This window comes from Rhineura floridana, chromosome 5 (genome assembly GCF_030035675.1).
Source record: "Rhineura floridana isolate rRhiFlo1 chromosome 5, rRhiFlo1.hap2, whole genome shotgun sequence".
Classification (NCBI taxonomy): Eukaryota; Metazoa; Chordata; class Lepidosauria; order Squamata; family Rhineuridae; genus Rhineura; species Rhineura floridana.
This window is the reverse complement of record NC_084484.1, coordinates 63,119,881-63,144,368: the sequence shown is the minus strand read 5'-3', so window position 1 is coordinate 63,144,368 and position 24,488 is coordinate 63,119,881. Positions and strand designations below refer to the sequence as shown.

Genomic DNA, 24,488 nt, shown 5'->3' with positions numbered 1-24,488 from the left:
AATCCTGCCCTGCTGCTTGAATATCAGGTGGCTGCGGTAGCCAGGAGTGCTTTTGGCAAACTGGTCTACTAGCTGCGTCCGTTCTTGGAAGCAGTTGAATTGGCCACAGTGACACATGCATTGGTGACATCGAAGCTTGATTACTGTAGCACACTCTATGTGGGGCTGCCTTTGAAAACGTTTTGGAAATTGCAGTTGGTTCAAAATGCAGCAGCCAGAATGTTAACTGGAGCACGGCGCAGGGAGCATATCACCCCTGTGCTTTATCGACTCCACTGGCTCCCCATTTGTTTCTGGGCCCAATTCAAAGTGCTAGTTCTGACCTTTAAACCCCTAAATGGCCTTGGACCAATATACCCGAGGGACTGCTTACTCCCATATGTACCTGCCCGGGATTTAAGATCATCTGCCTCTGGTCTCTTCTGCATGCCTGGAATAAAAGATTTTAGACTGACAGACATGCAGGAGAGAGCTTTTTCAGCTGTGGCCCCAAAGCTTTGAAATACCTTACCCCAAGAAGTCCGCTGCGCTCCCTCCCTATTGGTTTTCTGGAGACTTCTGAGAACGATCTTGTTCCGGAGAGCCTTTGGGAGGGACTGAAGGTAGAGCCTGACACTGATTTTATGCCTTCTACATTAAATTTTACCTTTGTAGTCCCTTTAGTACCACCCCCTATATATGTGTGTGTGTGTGTGTGTGTGTGTGTGTGTGTGTATAGTATTTTAAGTATTTTAATTTATTTTAATGTTTTTGTGATTTTACTGTTTACAATTTTATTATGTATGTGTTTGATTTTATTTTTGTTTTTATTTTTATAAGCCACCCTGTAAGGTAGAAGACAGGGATAGAAATAATGTAAACAAACAAACAAACAAACAAACAAATAAATAAATTGCAGTTTCTGAATCAAGGTGTGAACAAAACCACAACCATCCTTTGAAATTTGCGCTTCTCTGAATTTTGCAATGTAGTTCTTCAGCCAAGTCATGTGCTCAAAAAATGCATATCCTAGGGCAGAGTGTACATATACATGCATATATTAGTGAAAATAACATCAACATTATTATTATGCATTATTTAAGGGAAAATTTCATTGCAAAAATGTGTACATTAGGCAAAACTACATGCAAACATTTGTCTGTTAGGATAAATTCTCACTAACAAGCTGATGAATTTTAATGGCAACTTTTTTTAAAAATGCAAACTGATGTGGAAATGTGGAGAACTGAACTTAAGATTGGAAAAATGAGAAACTGAGAGAAACTGAAATGGTCAAATTTGCCCATCCCTACCTATCAGAGTGATGCAATCTGAACACAGAGCTGCAACAGATGCACTAGATCAGATTGTGGAGAATTGCATCTCACTGTCAAAGTCTCACATCTGAAAAATTTGTCTGCGTGGCAATGAGATACATTATTTTGGGGGGAGGGCTGTATTAATTTTGCGGTTCTTTTTAAGGCTTTCAGTGCCAATGACCAGGCACAGCACTGCCACCAAAGCACTGGATGTTTGGCACATAAACAAGAGCTGAACCAAAACACAAGCCGAACTTTATAGCCCATTTGTGTAATGCTGAACTCACTCTTTTCTCAGTCTGGGGGGAGTGCTCTACGAAGATGGGCAGAATTCATCCATTGTGTTAATGGAAGTGAAGCTTCTCATCCTGTGCTGCACTGTCACAGCACAAGAAAATCAGGGAGTGTTCATGTACTTCATGGGCAACTAAGTGATACTTATTATATTTGCAGCACAGGAAGTTTGGGAGACTGTCTCTCTTGCCTAAATGATTGGTATCTCTATTTTCTTATGCTGTATTGTGCGTGACTCTACAGTACCAGAAAATATGGAAATCCCCACACGTTGACTTCTGTAGTTGCAACGTTTGCAAAGTGTAACAGAAGAAGTAAACAAAAGATATGTTTGAGGGTGAGCTCAAGCGGCTTCCCACATTTCTCAAAATTCACCCTAAACTAGGCTTGGTAATGTGAATTTAGTCCTACTTAAATTCACAAGTATACTGCAGTATTTGTCTAATATACATGTTTTATAATGCCTTTTTGTATGTTATTTTCACTCATATGCTATTTTATATAAACTTTACCTTAGTACATGCATTTTTATACACATTATTTGGCTGGAGAACTGCACTGCAAAATTCAGAGAAGTGTAAAATTTAAAAGGATGGCTGGGTTTCAGCTTGTGTATTGTTTTGGAATTTGCCTCTGTTGAGCCCTAGTTGAGTCTCACCTTAAGGTCTGCAGTTTCCTAAGCTATCAGCCAATATGTACTTCAGCCTATTTATTTCCACTATATGCCACCAAACTGTAACGCTTTTCAGTGTTGCTATCAGCAACTAATATGTTATCTAGTGACCTTAGGATAACATAGTTCCTAAACATAGCACAGATGTAAAGCAGAAGTTCAGATATCTGAAATCAGCTTCCTGATGGTGGCTATAGTAGTAGTAGTAGTAGTAATAATAATAATAATAATAGCATTTATTAGTCTTTTTTTCACAAAAAGTGACCCAAAGCAACTTACAGAGCGATTGGACTTTGAATTAAGACTGAGAGAACCATCAAAAACATATATTTTCTGCAGTTGTCTTCTGCTAACATCTACCTTGTATTACAGCAAATAAAATATTCTTATAATTCTGACAAAGCTCACAAGGCTATCTTTCAGTATAACTATTACTTGGTGAAGTTCACCTTAATATTTCTGTTGAAATTACCATTGGCTCATCCATCTATCTTTTTTTTTAAAAAAAAAACATTCTTTGCTAACAGATTTTAGTGCTTGATCATGCTTTGAAAAATGCAACTAGATTATTTTGATGTTGAATTTGTATCTACTGGAGTTCTGCTGTTCTTATCAAATAAAACTGTATTCCTGTCTGAGAAAATATTTCAATACACTCAGTGCAAATACTTGAGTAGATAAAATTGATATGATAAGGCTTCAGGAGGATTTGAAGCTTTACATCAAAGGCAGTGAGTGTCATTTTTCAGTGGCTGTTGATCACAGTTAGGAAGAGGGGAGCTCCTTCAGATGACTTGATTGTTGAACATTCAACCTGAGTTGCTTCCGCAAAGCTTACGTGGTGGTTAGATGATGTCCTGTCTTTATTGAGCATCCATTCTGATTTGTTTACTGGCAGTTATATGACAATGAGTATTTTTGCTGATTTGCTTGCATGATGGTTATATGACTTCCTGTTAGTAGTTTAACCTACACTTTTCAGTGCATTTCTCCATCACTTCCCTAATAACAAAAAGTCTGGATTTGTTGTGCTAGAGCAAGAGCGTTGTAATCCACTTTAATTTTGCAAATCTCAATTTCCAGTATGCAGTTGAATCCTTCCTGCAAAACACTCACAGTCTGGCAACCAAAGACGAGCGAGAGGAAGTTGTTGGATTCCACACATCATTTATCAACTGAAAATATATTTAAGAGAAAAGAGAAATGTGAAGGCTCTGAAAAAGCCCAAGAAAATGGAAAAAACAATTTTTCCTGAAGCTTTCTTGTTTTTCCCCCGATTAAAAAAAAAACAAAACCCTGGAAAAAATGGAAGAAAACCATTTCCCCTCTTATATTTTCCAGGGATTTCCCCCCTAGGCTCCCATATCTCCAAGAGAAAAGAAAGTTCTAGATTTTGACTAGGAAGGCATTCATTATTTTAAATGGTGAAACTACTATTGATTTGGTTCTTCAACAGCCCTTTACCACCTGGGGCTCCATAGTCTTTGCACTATGAATTTTATTGTTTTGAATTGTCTTATGAAATCCACTCAGACTCTTATCCCAAAAGAATATGGCTATCAGGAAGCTGATTTCAGATATCTGAGTTTCTGTTCCACTCTGCCCTATTTTTAGAAACGATGTAATCTTACACTGACTGGCATAAATAACCAGTAAGGAATAGATTTGCTGCTGATAACAAAACACTGCATGTTGGCAGCATAGAATGGACAAAAAAAATGGAGTTGCTTTTAGATATTTGAAGTATTACTCTACTGCAAGTAATTTATGGCATTTTAAATATCCATTTCAAATTCCTGTTCTCACCCCGGAAATCCTTGTGAAAAGGAGGTTCTTCATTTCTGGGGATTTGTCTCTAGGAAGAGGTCTAATATGGCATCTTTAGAGTATTTTTTAAAATGAAGGAACTAGCTGTTAATTGTTCCCACAGACAGCCCAAATATAGATGAATTCTAGAATAGCAAATAAAATGTTGTGGATGAGATACAGTGGCTGAAGTGCACATAGGAACATAACTGCCATATCAAGTCAGAGTCTTGGTCTGTCTAGCTCAGGATTGTCTACAACTGACAGGCAGCTCAAATATAGGCACTCTGTGCAGTCAGGACCCCCAATCACACAGTGGTCCTAATCACATGGAGCATCAATTTTTGAACCCCTTGCCTTCTCTCTGTGTACTGGAATAAATCACTTAATTTGAAATAGTGCTCTGACTGATGAATTTCCAGATATTCTGGCCATGTGCCTGATATTCTGATGTTCTTAAAGTTCATGGAGGCAAAGCAGATAGCAGAGATGGAACAAAGGCCTGTCCATAGGATTATAGGAAGTTGCCTTATACTGAGTCAGACCATTGGTCTGTCTAGCTCAGCACGGTCTACACTAATTGGAAGCAAGTCTCCAGGGTTTCAGACAGGGGTCATTCCCTGTCCTATTTGGGGATGCTAGGAATTGATCTTGGGACCTGCATGCAAAGCAGCTTCTCTACCACTGAGCTATCTCTCCTCCTCTGAATGTAAACGTCTGCATATACAACAGGGATTTTCACAGGCTCCTACAACACCACAACCCCTGCCACTCCCCTGAAAACTGCTTCTGAATTGTCAGGGAGTTCCTCCAGATCAGTGTCCAAGAAATGGAAGGGGCTGCTGCCAAAACAGAAAATTAGCACAGTGCATGGGCACACATGGAATCTCTTTAGCCATGCACACAGAGTTGTTTGGAACTCAGCCCGAGTGTATAATTTTGTTTTAATTCATTTTACAATTCTCCTATGAATGAAGTTTGACTTTGTCATACATTTGCGCAATGGAAATGGTTGAAAAAGTGAACTGTTATGCACTGAATGAGTTCCTTAATAGATGTTTCTTTAAAATCTCATGGGGTTGACACTATAATAAAAAAGCTGCAACACTGAAAACTAGCATTTTTGCTAGTTCAAATATTCAAATATTTATCTTACAACTAAGCCTTTCTGTATTTTTGCTGTTGTGAAGAATTATGGCAGATAATCACTTTTAGACATTGTTGAACAATTCCTTTCAAGTCAAGAAGGCTTTAGTTTTATGGGTTACTATTGTCTTCTGCAAGTTTTATGTTTTCTGAAATGATTTTTTTTTAAAAGATGGCTAATATAAAAGTAGGCCTATTCTAAAATGTCAGAACTACATGGCTCAAAAGGTGCTGATCAATAATATAGCCTTTTCACACTGTGTAGAAATATTTTTCAGGAGATTATTGTTTTTATATAGCTTCTGAATTCTAGTTTGCTGCATTCTTGTTGATTTATGTTCATGATGGATTGGGGAAGTTATACATGATTCCACTTTCAGTACTGTTTGTGCCTGCAAAGGTTTTGGGATAGGCTGCTGCTCTGTTTCCTACTGGTGTATGTCCCATAACTTCCTGCTGAAATCCTGTAACTTTTCATACCATAAATGTGGTAACATTGGGGAAGCATTGCAGAACAAACTAAAGCAAAATAAATCCACTGCTAATGCAATATTAATGAGTTAAGAACATGTCATAAAAGATACACAAACACCAGTCTGGGGGGGCCCCCTGTCTTTCTTCTTCCAGAACTGAGCGTGATGCATATGATTTTTTTCCAAGAGTTGACAAAGCAGAAGGAAAGGAGCAGAACAATAGGTTCCATTCAACTGAGAGGTTGTTTTTTATATATGAAGTTGCCTTATATAATGACAGACCATTCATCCATCTAGCCCAGCATTGCCTACTCTGACTAGTAGCAGCAACCTAAGAGCTCAGGCTAAGGTCTTTTCCTAACTCTCATACCTGAGTTCCACCAAGGACTTAACCTGGGACCCTCTGCCTGTGTATCATATACTTTACCACTGAACTGCAGATTTGCAAAGCTTGAGCTATGTCCCCTCCCAAACATTCTGCACCGGAATATTGTAGCCCAGTACTGGCAGCAAAGATCTTGGACACAACAAGCCCTTTCCCAAGTGTGAGATCCTTTTAATGAAAGGTCACATGAGGAAACACAGCTAAGGAGGCAGGTGTTTTTTTTGGGGGGGGGAGGATGGAGGCAGGGAAAGGATTTGGCAATACTTCCCATTCCACCCATACTCCACGTGAAATTGATCCCCTCTGCTTTACACTTGTTAGACATAACCCACATTCTAACATAGTGGTGGTGGAGAAGCTCCACCCTGGGCTTAATTAGACCTCCCCATTTGGCCCAAGAGGTTGTTTCGGCTAAGCCACACTTACCTGCCCTATCCGACATTAGGTGTGGGGCAGGTGGACACAGCTGGGCCAAATGAGGATTTGCAGCTGATTATGCAAGGCTTGCAAAATGCTGTGCACAGAAGTCCTGGTGATCAGCTGCTCACCGGAGCTTGCATAGCACTGTGGATGGGGCTTTGCAAGTGATGAACACTTAAATACTGGGGCTTCTGTGCACAGTGCTATGCAAAAATGGATCACCTGACATCATTGTGACAGCCCCGCCCACCTGTCAAATGTGGTGCACAGAGGGTGAGGAAGACAAGGATTCCCCTCTTGTGATCTCATACTGCTTATCTCTGGCTTAGACCTTCACTGTAGTGAAGCATGCATTAGCATCCTAATCAATGCATTGTGTGTAATGGTGTCCACGGGTAACCCATTGTGGTGTTGGTTGTCCATGGATACCAAACACCTAAACATGGGTTTGTTTGTTTGCTGTGTGTGTAAAGAGTTTGGGGAGCATATTTAGAGTTTTAAAATGCCTATGCATTCTGTGATGGGTCTCTTTCTAAGATTAAAATTGAATAATTCTGAAGTCTCAATTCAAATGAAAAGAACAACAGAAGCCAAACTTTCCCTCAGGCTTTCCTTCTGTTGTGATAGAAATGGAAAGGGGAACTGCAGAGGTTGTTTTATTACTTTCTGTTCAGCCAAAGTTTTTCTAATGAAATTAGCAGTGAGTGAGCTTTTGTGGAACGATACTTTCATCAGAAAATAAATCTGACTTTCCTCTGAGAAATATTATAAATATTGCTAACTCATTTGAAGGTGATTTGGTGATAACTGTAAATTCTTTCAATTATATTAAACCTTTTGCAATTGCATTTCATTTAATGAAATTACCCATTTAATGCTAAAAAAATGATTCCGTTTGTAGAAGCGACCTTGTGGACATCCTTAATCAAGTCAACACTGAAGCCTTAAACATTTATTGTGATATTTCATCTTGCTACTTTCCTCTTAAATATTTACAAAAGGCAGCAAAGTGATGAAAATGGTATGAAATGGTTTATCTTTATTTTCATGGCAGTGACATCTACATAAGAGGGATCCAATTGTTGCAATAATATCATTGCAGCCATTAGAACAAAACCGCAAGAGAGGAAATGTGGCTTACTCATCCTCTCCCCAAACTTGCTGTTTCATCCAAAGTGGGCTGGTATGCACATTCTTCTAATGTGGGGTCAAACATGCATCTACTTGCAGATCTTTGGATGAGATCCAGAAGTGAGGGGAGAAATGGCACAACTTCTTTATGTGTTCTCTTTAACAACTTACTTTGAACATCTGAATCAGCTCATAGGGTGGTATTCAACTAAACAATCATGTGACCAGGATGGGATCATTTTTGCTTACACAATGGGACTTTACTCCTCTCCTCCCCCTGCATGTGCCCTATGGCACCCCCAAATCTTCCCTGGAGAGTTGAGGGAACCCCCAGAACAGCTTAAGGTGGTGCATGGAGGGAGGAAAGGGGAAGAATATTCCATTGCATAAAGAGAACTCCTTGTGCTGACAGAACACTCATCTTAATGCTACATTGAATACAGTCCAATGTTTTTAAAATTAAATTGTAAACACTTGATTTAGGAAGCAGTCTTGAGGTCCCCCAAAAAGTGAGCAAGGATAGTGTGGATCTCCCTTTTGATTTTTGGAGAGAGAGAGCTCCACTGCCAGAGGCCTCCTCATTATGGCAAGGGCAAACTCCATTGCCATTGTTCTTCTGCTCTTGGTCCTCTGCTGGTTGGAGATGAAAAGGGGCGAGTTGGAAGTGGATCTGAGAAGGTCGTGAGTGTGCAGGTTCCAAAGCCCTACCATTTCCCCAACTTGCTCCTAGCAAGGGAGGAATATTGGACCCCTGAAAGTGTTGTAGTTACTTCCCTTTCCATTAAAACCAATGGGAGGAAATGTTAAAAAGAGGTGGGGGGAAGGGAAGAAAATCTACCCCTCATTTTCCAATCTGACCAGTGCAAGCCTGGTAGGCTTGAGAATTGTTGGCTCCCTTAGGCTACACCCAGCCTCTACAAGATTGCCCTGTCCGTCATCTTCCACTTTCAGAATGCTGCTCCTGACTCATTTTCTGCCTGCTAGGTATTCTCCTTTATAGGCGTACTTCAAAGGAAACCTCAGGATTAGCATCCAGCCCAGATCAAATGGTGCATTTCAGGCATCATGTTTTAGTTTTGGAGGTTCAGGAACAAGGGCCTGTGCTTGTTGTACATTCCCTTTCCCTCCCATGTGCACTCAGCTTGTTTTTATACTTTACTATTGTTTTATTGTCTTTATAAAATAAAAATGTAATGTTGTTGGCTGCCTTGAACATTACTTTTTGGAAACAAGGGCATGGTATCAATATTCAAGTAAAATCAAATCAAGTAATAGAACACTTCTTAGTTGGAACAAACAACAGTTCATCATTTCATTAGAACACCGCCAGTGTGATGTTGTGGTTAAGGTGTTGGACTACGACCTGGGAGTCCAGAATTCGAATCCCCACACAGCCATGAAGCTCATTGGGTGACCTTGGGCCAGTCACTGCCTTTCAGAGGAAGACAATGGAAAACCTCCTATGAAAACCACTTACCGTGAAAACCCTATTCATAGGGTCGCCATAAGTCAGGATTGACTTGAAGGCAGTCCATCCATCATCAGGGATGGACAAATCTGTTAATTTTGGTTTCTCTTAGTTTCTCATTTTTCCAGTCTTAATTTCAGTTCTCCATATTTCTGCATCAGTTTATGATTTTTTAAAAATAAAAACTTGTTTCAGTGTTTTCATGCAAATAATTTTTGTATCAATTTTTGCCTAGTATACACAGTTTTGTAGAGTAGGTCTTCCAAAAATAACACAGTTTTGTATGTTATTTTTACTTATATGCATTTTCACGCACACTATACCCTCGTACATGCATTTTAGCACATATTATTTGGCTGGAGAACTGCGCTGCAAAATTTGGTGGAGTGTGAATTCTGAAGGATGATTGGGTTTTGCTTTGCATATTAATTTGGAAAGTGTGAATAAAAATGGCTTGTCTTTAAATGTGAACTGAACTGAATTTCTCCCCCATCCCTAATTAGAACCCACAAACTATGGTTCATAGTAAAATCTAGTGAAACCATCCATCACATTACAATAGTTCAGGCTTCAGATGAGCCCCAAAATTAAAATTATTTTGGGCTTAATCATTCAGCACTTCTGCCACTGTATAAATCTGCCATGTTTTTGTTTGTTTTTGTTAACTTCTGTCCAGTTGAAGGCTAGAAAGCTTCTACTTCAAAGGCTGAAATATTTACTGTATCTTCAAGACTCTTGTGGGTTCAATGGGAGACTTGGATGTGTTAAAAGTGTTAATATGAAGCAGGGGTGGCTAACCTTTTTTGGACTGAGGGCCACACTGACCCATGGTCAACCTTCTGGGGGCTGCATGTCAAAATGGGTGTGTCTGAAGTATCAAAATGGGTGTGGCCAAAATGTATAAGTGGGCACAAAATATCAGGGGTGTGTGTGCATGGATACAGTTTGCAGGCTGTTGGTTAGCCACTCCTTATAGAAATAAATGTCAAATGGTAGACATTTGAGGTTGGTGTGTGACAGTATTGACCTTGAAGGCCTCCAGTCTCTTTAAGAGCCAAGCAGGGAAGATGTAAGCCGATATTTTTGTCATACTGAAGAAGATGTGAAAGGAGATGGTAAAGATGAAAAAGCAGAGGTGGTTGAGCAATTAGACTTTTGACAAAGGAGATCACTGACAGGATTGGTCCCTCCTTTTGTTTCAGATGGTTCACAGGACATTAGCAGCTATGCTGGGCTCCCTGGCTGCCCTAGCTGCCCTAGCTGTGATTGGTGATGTAAGTAGCAAAATCTTATATATTCATTTTAGACATTCTGCTGTGCAAATTACTAAATCTTTTTTTTTCATTAATTTTTATTCAAATTTTTAAAGACAAAAAACAAAACAAAACAAGAATTATTAAACAATAAAATAAAATGTTGACTTCCGATTTATCGCAGATCAGTTATAAGTCTACAATATATAACAATCCTGTCTCCTAAATTATATTATAAAATCACTTTCCTCCAGTAGTTATCTTAATTAATCATCAAATCTCATAAACATTACTTTATTCTTCCCACAAAAAGTCAAAGAGAGGTTTCAGTTCCTTGAGAGATATATCTTTCAATTTTTCTCCAAATAAACATGTCGATTAATCCATCTCATTCAAATCTGTTAGGTCCAATAATTTCAATAGCCATTTTTCCATTATCAATGTTAATTCCATCTTCCATCTTCAATAATCCTGTTAAGTCCAATAATTTCAATAACCATTCTTCCATTATCAATAATCCTATTAAGTCCAATAATTTCAGTAGCCATTCTTCCATTATCAGTATCCCATAATAATCTTGTTATCATAGCCATAGTCCAAATAAACATATAGATTAATCCATCTCGTCAAACCAGTTTGATCCAATGATTTCAATAGCCATTCTTGCAATATCAATATTGATTCCATCTTCCGTCTTCAATAGTCCTGTTCAGTCCAGTATTTTCAGTATCCATTCTTCCATTATCAGTATCCCATATTAATCTTGCTGTCATAGCCATAGTCATATAATAAGAGTCTGATGGGAATTTCCTTTATCACAAATCTTTTCTTGCCATCAATTCTAAATATGTTGCTGAGATATTGTTGTAAAGTCATATCTCTGTTCTTCTTTTTTACAAAATGCACTGGCTCATCTCTTAAGAGTTTTTCCATTGTCACATATCTGTAGTCAATTCCATAGATTTTTTCTATATCAAGCTCCATCACATCATTCCAGTCCAAACAATTATCCAAAACATTGATAACTTTATCTCTATTATCTTCATTAATTTCTTCAGAGACAACGTTAAGTTCCAAACAGTAAGCTTTATTTCTAGTATCCATAAACTCCAGATCTTTTTCCAATTCTACATTTGTTCCAATCTCCAGAGCTTGTATCTTCCCTTTAATTTTTCTTTTCTCATCTCTAATCTCAACAATCTCCTCTCTCACAGAATCCACTATTTCTTTAAACTCTTGCGTCATTTTACTAAATTCATTTTTCATCTCCTGTCTACCCTGTCTCAGGGTTTGTTTCGTTATCTCAATCTCATCCATTATTTTCTGAAACATAATTTCTTCCATGGTCTCAGCCACTTTCCTGATTGCCATTCTTAAAACCACAAAAACAAAAATTATTTCAGTCACAATTGGGTTAATATTCCAGGCTCGATGAAGTCACAATGTAGACAGTACAGCCTGCCTTATCTCTTATGTTCAGGAATACAAAACAAATTTAGTTCCCAGCTTCAAAAAAGTTAATGGCATCGTGAATAAGTAGATTCGTCAAAATGAAATAGACCAAAAAGAAAATAATCCCAAACATATAATGCTCCAAAGTTCATAAATCAAATTTATTTATTTTTTTCCCTCCTCAAAATAGAAATCCCTCTTCCATTTATATCTTTAGAATGCACTTCCAGGCCAGCTTTTTGAAATAAAAACTAAGATAGGCTTTTTCAATTTCTTTCCTCCTTAGTTTCGTGAATAAAGGAGAAAGTTTTTAACTCACCCAGAAGATCTTTATAGCTGATTCATAGACAAATCTCTTTTTGCAGCAACGATTTAAACCAAATGAAAAAAATATATAGAAAGAAGGATGCTTGCTTGTTTAAGTCCGTTCTTCTTTAAAGAAAAGATAAACGTGTCACTTTTTCAGTTAGAGCTTGATGGACGTCCTCCGGCATTGCTGGCTGAACCTTCTCTCATAAATTAATGAGATCCAGTCCTCCCAAACAAAAACAGGCTTTTATGGTTAATCTCTACGTTTCTCCCTGCCCGGGAGAGAATCTTCACCAGTCAAAAAGAATGTTCTGACTGATTTAAGCTGAAAAAGCTTCTTCTGAGATGAGAGCTTGTCTCAAAAAGCAGGCACAAGCAAAGTCACCCTTCCCGGAAGTCTCGCAAATTACTAAATCTGCTTACAGCCTTGCCATGGTCAGCAGCAGTCTTTGGAGGGGAGAAAATGTTTCAATAAAAGTAGCCATCCAAGAAAACCTTTCAATTGAGTTGAGGTGCTTGGAGGGACAAAATGAGGAGTGTTTGCTATGCATACCATGATGGGAAGTGTTTTCAGGTGTAAGAACGAGACACTCTTCAGGGCCTCTTCACTCTCAGTCTCTACACCCTCTCTCCCTCTCTCTCTCTTGCCACATAGTAGTGCAGCTCAGCTTGGCTTCTCTTCCACAGCAATGCTTTGATCCCAATGCACAGCAAGCAAGACGGTGTGTCAGTTTCTGGGCCCTAGAAAATTGGCTGCCCCTTTCCTTCTTCTTTATCATTTAGCCTTGACTATGGCAGCAGTCTTTTTTACCCACACATCCTGCAGGGGAAATGCACTCAGCATTCTCAGACTAATCTTAAGTGGGGATCTAGCCTCCCCTGCCTTCTTTCCCCTGGGGTTTCTGAACAAGGAATTTGGAGACAGTGTGATTTCATCAGTTCCCCTTTACGGCCAAAATGGCCAAAGTATTGCTTAAAAACTCCTCTTAAATTTAAACAGTTGCTTATTCAGATGAGGGGCAAAACTGTTGCAATTTTTGGAATGCCACTGTGATGAATATACAGATCCTGCAAAGGTGTAGGAAACATGACCAATATTTTACCCCATCCTCTTGAAAGACAACACAATTTGATGCAATACGAAACTGCATAATTCTTGATTCTAAGTCAAGGAATAGTAAGTAAAATCTTTCTCTGAAAAAAAAGAAAGAAATCTCAATTAGTACTGATAGATGCTTCAGGCTGGACTTTAGTGAGTCCCTAAGGGTTAGCACAAGCACAACACTTTTCAACTACTGCTTAGGAGAATGGAAAACAGTGTTTATCTGGTTTCCTTGCAAACAGAGTTTAAATTCTGCTCATGAGCAGGACAATCCTACTTAGTGTGAACTATCGTTGTAACTGCGTCAGCAAGCAGGCACTGCTTTTGGGTTTCCCATCTGATTGGCCACTGTGAGAATTGGTTGCTGGACTAGATGGGCCTTTGTTCTGACCCTGCAGGCCTCTTCTTATGTTCTTAATGCTGCACCATGGTGAAAGTAAAAAGCAAAGAAAGGGAGGGGGGAATTCATGTGTGAGGAGAGGCCCGTGGTTAGGAGACTGGGAATGTTATATCTGTCCAGGGTCTCTAGAAAGACTGTGAGGCAGCTAAGTGTTCTTCTGTGTATTTTTCTGGATAATTGCCGCATATGGAAGGCACACTTAAGAAGGCATGCTACAGTCAAATCTTCATTTGAGCTACTGTGCATCATGATGGGACATGGGAGGAGAAGTGTCTCTTAGGTGTGTTAGCCCCAAGCTGTTAAGGCCTTAATAGCAATGTGACAATGGATAGCTGATTTAGGTGGCTTTAAAATGGGATTAGACAAATTTATGGAGGATTAGGCTATCAATGCCTGCTAGTGATTATAGCTCTCTACTTGATACTCTATACATTCCAGGCAGAATGCCTCAGATTGCCTGTTGTTGGGTAACAACAGTGGAAGACAGCTATTGTGCTCAGGTTCCTGCTTCTGGGCTTCCCATAGGCACCTGGCTGGCCATTGTGGGAAATAGGATGATCCATCAGGGTGTTCTTAATTATACTCTTTTTGTTGTGTTCATCTTTGTCTTCCTCCTCCTTATTTCTTCAGTTTTTTACATGGTTATAAGCATTCTGCATGGCATATCAGACAAATCCTTGCCAAATAACCCTTTTTTTAAAAAAAGTTCTGCTTCTGTCTCTTAGCTCTTAAAACTTTAAACTATTTCTTCCTGAACTCCTTTTGAACTTTCTATAGAAAGAAAAAACTGCATGATATTATTTTGTCAGCAAAACAGCAAATAAGGGGCCTAGTAATTCAGCTTTCATTTATTTCTGTAAAGGTGCAATAAGATAGTAAATAAAAAGAATAAACAAAAATATTTAATGTAGGCACCTTATAAATGAGCCCTTCAAGTTGTCTGCACTTTACAGAGTTCATAGAGAAATTCCCTCTTTGGGCTCATTGCAGAAAGACTAATTTCTCTCAAACTGCATTTGAATAGTTGTTTTAAAAAAAAATAGTTTGTATTTCTAAAGCTAATCACTAGGTAGGAGATCCATGGGATTAAATGATAATTGCATTCTTTAATTGCAGAAGCCGAGCTTGGTCAAAGTAGTGGCATGGATTGATTATGAAACTCTGGCGCTTTTGTTTGGAATGGTAATTTAAATCTTCTCTCTCTATATATACCTTGTGCCCTAAAGGTGCTGGAATAATTTTATATTATGTATATTATGTTGCTAAATGCTAAAATATGCAACGTTTAGGAGGAACTACAGAAATATTAATTTTTTTTAAAAAAATTTTTATATACCGCCCGACTAGCAATAGCTCTCTGGGCGGTGAACATAAAACAGCATAAAAATACAATAAATAACAAAACAATACTAAAATACAAGCAACAATCCAACACAATAAACATTTTTAAAATTAAATCAGTGTAACTTAAAATGCTTCAGAGAATAGGAAGGTTTTGACCTGGCGCCGGAAGGAGAGCAGAGTCGGCGCCAGGCGTACTTCCTCAGGGAGACTGTTCCATAGTTCGGGGGCCACCACTGAGAAGGCCCTAGATCTTGTCATCACCCTCCGGGCCTCCCTGTGAGTTGGAACCCGGAGGAGGGCCTTCGTAGCAGAACGTAGTGCACGGGCCGGTTCATATCGGAAGAGGCGTTCCGCAAGGTATCGTGGTCCCGCACCGTATAAGGCTTTATAGGTTAATACCAACACTTTGAATCTAGCCCGGAAACATATTGGCAACCAGTGCAAGCTGGCCAGAACAGGTGTTATATGCTCGGACCGCTTGGTCCTTGTCAGCAATCTGGCCGCCGCATTTTGCACTAGTTGTAGCTTCCGAACTGTCTTCAAAGGTAGCCCTACGTAAAGCGCATTACAGTAATCCAAACGTGAGGTTACCAGAGCATGTACCACTGATGTAAGGTCCTCTTTACTCAAATAGGGACGTAGCTGGGCTACCAACCGAAGTTGGTAAAACGCATTCCTAACCACCGAGGCTACTTGAGCCTCAAGTGAGAGGGAAGAGTCTAAAAAGACTCCCAGACTACGAACCCGGTCCTTTAGGGGGAGTGTAACCCCGTCCAGGACAGGGTATATATCCACCATCCGATCAGAGAACCCGTCAAATTTCCTTTGAAGCTGTTTCAGTTTAGGAATTTAGAAACTGGACATCTATTACATGACTGGAAACTCTGGGGCAAATTCAGGGCTGGCAAATTTTGAAGCAATTTTGTATCAAATATGTATCCTCCAAGTCTTGGTTCCACTGGCTTTTGCAGTAGGAAAAAAATATTTCATGACGTGGGTGAACATATTTTCTTAGAGATATCTCTTCAAGTTGCCGCCATCTTGATCCAAATTTTAGAGTCTTGCTCTGTTGATATAATTTGCTACTAATGACTACCAAGTGACAAGCACTTAAAGAAATAGTTCCTTAAAAATTGGGAACACTGTGGACTAAATATCTGCCCAAGAGTACATTCAGAAGAATTGTTTTGTTTTGGGGCCCTTCCATGTGTCTTTTTTATTGTGCATTCATGACAATTTATGTTCATGATGGTATCAAGGCAGTTATATGCAGCAGTGAAGTGGCAAATTCAGAAGTGCAGATCCCTTCATGATAGGCACAGTCACATACACGACCTTTTTTACTCCTGGATTCAGAGTGAGATCCTTGCTAATGCCTTCTTACATAACAACAGACATCTCTAGGAGTTAATCAGCATGAAAGGGGGGGAGTGTTAGCTACTGAAAAGAGTCTTCTCAGTGGCTGACTCACCTTCTTTCACTCTGATTGGCTCTAATCAGCAAGAAAGGACAAGGAAGCATGCTAGAAGACTTTTCCCAGTGACTAACACATTCCCTTTTCATGCTGATTGGTTTGTAGGTTGCTGGAGACATAGCGACCCTGCTGGGACACTGCTCCCCAAAAGGTAGGGGGACTAAGACCCCCTAGACACTACATCCCTGGTTATACGTGATCCCACTTTCAATACTGTTTGCGTCTGCAAAAGTTGTGGGATGGATACACTGCTTTGTTTCAAATCAGTGCATGACCTATACTTCCTGCTGAAATCCTGTAACTTATTATATCACAAATGTTTATGTGCTGTAGTGCAAGAGTGCCTCTCCAGACAGCAATAATGCAGTAACATTGGGGGAGCATCATACAACAATAAAACAGAATGAAGTATGGATGGTCCAGTATAATTCCCTCTTAATTCCCTCATGGAGGACAGGGCTATCAATGGCTACTAGCCATGATGGCTGTGCTGTGCCACCCTAGTCAGAGGCAGCATGCTTCTGAAAACCAGTTGCTGGAAGCCTCAGGAGGGGAGAGTGTTCTTGCACTCGGGTCCTGCTTGCGGGCTTCCCCCAGGCACCTGGTTGGCCACTGTGAGAACAGGATGCTGGACTAGATGGGCCACTGGCCTGATCCAGCAGGCTCTTCTTATGTTCTTATGTTCTTAAGTTTAGTAAGGAAAAATATAAATGCAAATTTGAATGGAATGAATTCTCCAAAAATGTGTGTGTGTTTGTGCGCACACTGAAATGTTATTTATTACAAATAAATGTACTGATAGCAAAATAATTTATTTTCCCCCGTAGATGCTTTTAGTTGCCATCTTTTCTGAAACTGGATTTTTTGATTATTGTGCAGTAAAGGTAGGTCTGTCCCCACCTCCTTTTTTAAAAATGAAAAGCATTTATATACTATTTAGCACCAGAATTTGCCATCTGTGCTATACTAAACAAATACAACATGCTTGAGTCAGTTTGACTGTGTGTCTGCCTGTCTCCCTCTCTGGTTAGGCTGTAATGAAATACACACTTACCCTAAAGTAAGTCTTATTGAACCCAATGAAGTTTACTTCTGAGTAGACATGTATTGGATTGCAGCCTTAATTACTTATTTTTAACCTATTTGGGCTTTGATGATTGCTGGCAGCCCTTGCAAAAATGGCAATGCTCATCCTGTAATTTTCTAAAGATTTTAGCTGATTGATGAAGCTTTTGGCAAAATTATCTTAGAAGTGATGGGTAAAGGCTCTAACCACAGTCCTCAGTATAGACTCTCCTAAACAAGGTTGAAATAAATGGTACTTAATTCTCATTAGTATCAATAAGAGAGCCACTTCACACATTAAGTGGTGGCCAATGATGGACGTTTGCCACTTCATGTGCAGTTTCAATTTCAGTTTCCAGGTTCATGCATTGCTATGGCTCACCTTTGCAACATTTGACAGGTACTCATAAAAAGTAACCAAAAATAAAACAAAAAGCCAAAAAGCCAAAAAGCCAAAAATTACCAGATTTGAGAAATTAATAATAGCATATTCAGATGATTCAAAAGGCCTGACATCCAATACATATAAAATCTTGGTTGATTACATAGGGGGAGATACATCAGAATTAAAATTGTGGTGGGAAAGGGAACTTAGAATTGAAATAGATAGGGAAGAGTGGGTAACACAATGGAATAAGCCACCACACCAAACAATATCAGCTAAACACAGAGAATTGTTTTTGAAAAATCATATATCAGTGATATCTGACACCTAGAAAAATAGCACTGATGAATCCAAGAACATCTTCAGTGTGCTGGAGGGGGTGTAAAAGAATCAGTACATATATACATATGTGGGAGTGTCAAAAAATTCACAGATTTTGGGTATCTATGTCAGGAGATTGAACAGATAACTCAACAAAAAATTACGTTGACACCACAATTAGCAATTCTGAATTTATTTCTGAATGAAGTTCTTGATATTAAATATAAGAAGTTGGTAAGTTTTGTTGTTAGCAGCAACAAGGATTACTATTGTACGATCTTGGAAAGACCTTAAAGGAGCAAATATAGATTTTTGGTATAAAACAGTTTGAGATATAGCTCTACTTGAAAAACTAACAGATAATTTAAAGAGAGCAAGAGGACAGAGTAAAAGGACTAATTTCATTTCAGTATGGTATGATTTTATCAATTATATAAATCTACAAGATATAAGGATCCCCCTGCCAATGGCATACACATGGATATGGCACTATTATTAAATGGCCCAATAAATGAAAGGATAGGAATGATATTCAAAATCCTGCAGGAAAGGACAAGAAAGGGAACAGTATTAATGTATGAATTAAAATTGTGTTAATAATTCACAATGGATAATCAAAATGTAATCTTTACAAGCAATATGATTATCATCTACATAGTGTAATGTTTTGGGTTTATTTTGTTGGTTGTGTTTATATTTTGTTTATTTTGAAAATAATATAATAATTTAAAAAATAAAACAAAACAAAACACAATGTAACATTAGGCATTAGGTACATTGTACTTTAGGGAAACATATTCATGATTTTCAGATCAGCATACTATCTTCATGCAGTTCTATGTAGGTATGGGATCCATTGGCTGGTACCAGTTCAAAAGCATTTGGTTGACCTCACAGGCCGATGTTGATTCAAGTTCATTCTTTGTCCTCTAACTGCTGCTTTTACTGATCCAGTTTTGCAAAAAATAGTGATATTAGTATCAATAATGTTAAAGGAACTATCAATATTTTTATGGAACTATTGATATTTTGAAAGGAACTATTTTAAAAGGAAATGTTCATAAAATTATAATTCTTAATATCAATATTTTCGAGGTGAAGTTTTTCAAAAATAAATTTTTGAAAATAGCTGCAGAAAATCCCTACATAAAAATCCAATCTGCAATGACAGAGAATAAGTGAATTAATGGAAAATTTGGTACCATATCTGAATTGGGTGGCATTCTAGCACATCCTTACTTCTATGGTGGAGAGGAGCTAGGTTCCCTAAGGCCTGATGATTCACACGGCCAGATTCCCCAGCATGTGAGCAGCTGCAAGGCCACAAAGTGTATATCACCTTTGACCAATGGCCAGAGATTATGGGAGTTGTAGTTCAGCAACTTCTGGATGACAAAACATACCCCACACCTGCTGTACATGAACACTTTACAGTTGTTTCTCATGTGAAAAGGGAAAGGGACTGTGCTGTAAGCCCCACCCCTGTCGTTGTGGTGTTTGTGCTGGCTGCTCATAAATTCTGCTGTACGTTGTTTTAGATTATGTGGTGAGCATCAGTGAGTAGAAAAGGCTCACGGTTGCAAAAGTTGTAGCTGAACTTGTGAAGAGGCAGAATGACATTGGGAGCGGGGCAAAAAGCTCAGGCCCATTGTCCTCTCTTTCCCTCTTTATGCAGTTAGCAACTGAAGTGGTCTATGGAGACATTAGACAATTATTTCTATGACTGCACCTACATCTTTGTAGCCAATGCAGCCCTTGGAATATTTGTGGCTACTTCTCACGCTGACATTAATAGGCTCTTTTGATGGCCAGTCTTGTTAGTTAGTTAGGCTAGATATTTTGAAGTTTTTTTTGTTAAAAAAGTCCTCTACAATTGCAGACACAGGAGTGGTGCAGTTGTTTGCACATAGGGGAAACTGATACTGGTCATGTTCACACATAACAATAAACAATGTTTATCATTATGAGGTCAGGACTAAGCCTGCATAAACTCAACCCATTTAAAGCACATTCAAAACAACCCCCACAAAGATTCCTGGGAACTATAGCTTATCCCTCACATAGCCACAATTCCAAGCACCTGTAACAAACTACAATTCCCAGGATTCTTTGAGGGGGATGTGCTTTGAATGTGCTTTTAAAGGTATGTTGTGTACACAGCCTAAACAAACCTTGGGCTTGCACAATTCCCATTCCCCCTCTGTACAGCCAGGAGAAGGATTTCAGAAGTTTTCATTCTGCTTTAGACTAACCATTTTGTCTGAACCCAGATGAACTGTGGTTAGTTTTAACTATGGTCAGTTGCCATAGTTAGGATTAATTGACCATAGTTAAGATTAACAACAGTTTAGAGTTTGAACATAAGACTAGGTGTGGTTAATTGGAAGTGGAAGTGGAAATTAACACACAATGACAAACCATTGTTCATTGTTACTTTTGAAATGGGCCACTGTGTACCATTCATCACTGTATTTACATCTAAACTCTGATGATAGCTGCTTTTTGCCCAAAGCATCTTATGCTGGAATCAACAAGATAAGCCTGAACTATCTGTCAGCATGGAAAGTATAGGTGGAACTTGATTCCAAGGCAATGTTACAAGCTTCCATTCCTAAAAAATGGCAATAAACCAATGGACAAAGCTGCTGAACTCATTATTATTCCAAGCGCTGCATGGAATGGAGTAAAAGTTGCTCCTGAACTTCCATGCAGGCCTGAAGCTAAGTTGCAGACACCTTGGGGACACACTGTATAACAACATTCACTTTTATCTTCATAATTATTTAGATTTGTAAGGTTTTTTTCCCCTCCTCATATTCAGGAACTGGCAGAAGCTTCTTGCCAAATTATGAAAGCTTAATAAATAGACAGAATTCCTTATATATCTCTTGGCGCTGAATGATAGCCTCACTTTAAGTTGCTCGCAAGAACTGTTATGTTGTTTATCATTGTTAATAATTTCATTAACTTTTCTATGTGTCTGTTTTCATTAGGCTTACAGACTCTCTCGAGGCAGAGTGTGGCCCATGATTATCATTCTTTGTCTTATTGCTGCAATTCTCTCAGCTTTTTTGGACAATGTTACTACCATGCTTCTCTTTACTCCAGTAACCATAAGGTACTTTTTTTTTACAACCAGATGGAGTGGGTGTCTTATTGTTCAAGTATGTCACACAGTAGTGATGGCCATTAACTTGGATGGCTTTAAAAAGGGATTAGACAAATTCATGGAGGATAAGGAGTATCAATATGCCTCTGAATTTATTTATTTATTTATTATATTTCTATACCACCCAATAGCCGAAGCTCTCTGGGCGGTTTACAGTATAAAAACATCCAGTATACAATTAAAAACATATATCAAACACATTGAAACAATATAACAAAATAACTCAACATAGTTAAACACATGGACACGACAGACACAATCCTAAAATGTTAAGTATAAAAACGTATTAAATCAGTTAAAATATTAAGCTGTTTAAGATGTTAATGTTAAAATTACTAAAATTAAGATTGTGAGTGATAGATGTAGGTGTTAAAAGTAAATATTAAAATGTTAAAATGCCTGGGAGAACAAGAAGGTTTTCACCTGGCGCCGAAAGGATAACAATGTTGGCGCCAGGCGTACCTCATCAGGGAGAGAATTCCATAATTCGGGGGCCACCACAGAGAAAGCCCGTTTCCTTGTTGTCACCTTCCAGGCTTCTCTCTGGGTGGGTCCCCGAAGGAGAGCCTTTGATGTTGAACGTAGTGTACGGGTAGGTTCATATCGGGAGAGGCGCTCCATCAGGTATTGTGGTCCCAAGCCGTGTAAGGCTTTATAAGTCAAAAGCAGCACTTTGAATTGAGCCCAGAAGCGTATAGGCAGCCAGTGCAAGCGGGCCAGAATCGGTGTTATATGTTCACATCTCCGAGTTCCTGTTAACAATCTGGCTGCCGTGTTTTGCACGAGCTGCAGCTTCCGAACCATCTTCAAAGGCAGCCCCATGTAGAGAGCATTGCAGTAGTCCAATTTTGAGGTTACCAGTGCATGGACAACTGAAGCAAGGTTGTCCCTGTCCAGATAGGGGCGTAGTTGGGCCACCAACCGAAGTTGATAGAAAGCACTCCGTGCCACCGAGGCAAACTGTGCCTCTAGTGACAGGGATGGTTCTAAAAGAACTCCCAAACTATGAACCTGCTCCTTCAGGGGGAGTGCAACCCCATCCAGGACAGGTTCTCCCATCTGGTCAGGAGAACCACCCACCAACAGCATCTCAGTCTTATCTGGATTGAGCTTCAATTTATTCACTCTCATCCAGTCCATTACCGCAGCCAGGCATTGGTTCAGCACCTTGACAGCCTCACCTGAGAAAGATGAACAGGAGAAGTAGAGCTGCGTGTCATCAGCATACTGGTGGCAACGCACTACAAAACTCCTGATGACCGCACCCAGCGGCTTCATGTAGATGTTAAAAAGCATGGGGGATAATACTGACCCCTGTGGGACTCCATATTGGAGGACCCAGGGTGTCGAGCAAAACTCCCCAAGCACTACCTTCTGGAGATGACCCACCAAATAGGAGCAGAACCACTGCCAAGCAGTACCTCCAACTCCCAGATCAGCGAGTCTCCCCAGAAGGATACCATGGTCGATGGTATCAAAAGCCGCTGAGAGATCAAGGAGAATCAACAGGGTTACACTCCCCCTGTCTTTCTCCTGACAAAGGTCATCATACAGGGCGACCAAGGCTGTCTCCGTGCCAAAACCGGGCCTGAACCCCGATTGAAATGGATCTAGATAATCGGTCTCATCCAAGAGTGCTTGGAGCTGATCCGCAACCACTCTTTCTAGGACCTTGCCCAAGAATGGAACATTCGCTACCGGCCTGTAATTGTTAAGAGTTTCTGGGTCCAAGGAAGATTTTTTCAGAAGTGGTCTCACCACCGCCTCCTTCAGGCAGCCAGGGACCACTCCCTCTCGCAATGAGGCATTAATCACTTCCATGGCCCAGCCGGCAGTTCCAACCCTGCTAGCTTTTATCAGCCAAGAGGGGCAAAGATCCAATGTAGAAGTGGTTGCACGCACCTGTCCAAGCATCTTGTCAACGTCCTCGAGCTGCACCGATTGAAACCCATCCAACAAAGCATGACCAGACTGTGCTCCGGATACCTCATTTAAATCCACTGCTATAACACTGGAGTCCAAGTCCTGACGGATGCGAGAAATTTTGTCCTGGAAGTGCCTAGCAAATTCATTACAACGGGCTTCAGATGGATCTATCATGTCTGTAGGGCCAGAATGTAACAGCCCTCGGACAATGCCAGTTGCTGGGAATTACTAGTGGGGAGAGTGCTCATGCGCTCAGGTCCTGCTTGTGGACTTCCCATAAGAATCTGGTTGGTCACTGTGAGAACAGAATGTTGGACTAGATGGGCCTTTGGATTGATCTAGCAGGGCTTTTGTTATGTTTTTAGGGCAGGGGACCCGAGACAAAAAATCTTCCAGCATTCTGGGAATCCTAATATGCAGCTTGAACTCAGATAGGTAGGGAAATAATCTGAGTGATTTATGTGATAACTCAGGTTATCTCATCTCTCTCTTTGACTTCAGCCAGGCAGCAAGTCCCTCCCATATGGTCAGCTCCAATGTGGGCTGTTTTCTTACAGTTGCCATTAAAGATTTGAGCATTTTTGCTATTACAGATCTCTACAGACTATTTCATCCCTAAGGAAGGTCCAGTATACCAGAGGCGGAAACGCATTGAGCTTTCCTAAGAAATAAATTTCCTCTCAGCATTTGGGGACTTTCCCTTTCTTTCTTTGTGGTTCTTTGGATGCAGACCATTTTTTGTTTCCTGTTTTCTCATAGCCCCAGGAAGCAGAGCTTGTGGGACCCAGTCTGTAGGAGGTATTTGTCTGGATTCCTTCCAAAGAGAGAGGAGTCATCATGGGCACTCCAGTCAGTGCTCTTCCAGCTTCCCAACACTGCAGGTAGCTGCCACTTACTGACAGGAAGAAAGGGAGGGGCAAGATGTGGTGTGTAGCAATAATAATAATAATAATAATAATAATAATAATAATAATAATAATAAATTTAATTTTTGTGTCGCCTATCTGGCCGAAACCACTCTAGGCGATGTACAACATTAAAGTTCAAATACAATATAAATACATAATAAAATACAGTGCAGTCAACAATAATCATTTTAAAAGCAGCAGTACAGAACAGTTTAGGGCCATCAATAGACAGTTTTAAAACAATATAAAGAAATTAGCCCACCCCGGGGATCCCAAAGGCCTGTCC

The 24,488-nt window shown here is 39.7% G+C and overlaps 1 protein-coding gene across 1 annotated transcript in view; it reads left to right on the top strand.

Moving 5' to 3' along the window:
* The window catches only part of OCA2 (OCA2 melanosomal transmembrane protein), a 297,850-nt gene that overhangs the window by 104,742 nt on the left and 168,620 nt on the right, over nt 1–24,488 (top strand). Inside the window, exons 11-14 of the mRNA XM_061629684.1 lie at nt 10,297–10,368; nt 14,727–14,792; nt 17,256–17,312; nt 21,193–21,317. Coding sequence (XP_061485668.1) covers nt 10,297–10,368; nt 14,727–14,792; nt 17,256–17,312; nt 21,193–21,317 — 320 coding nt within the window. The remainder of the gene's footprint in view (nt 1–10,296; nt 10,369–14,726; nt 14,793–17,255; nt 17,313–21,192; nt 21,318–24,488) is intronic.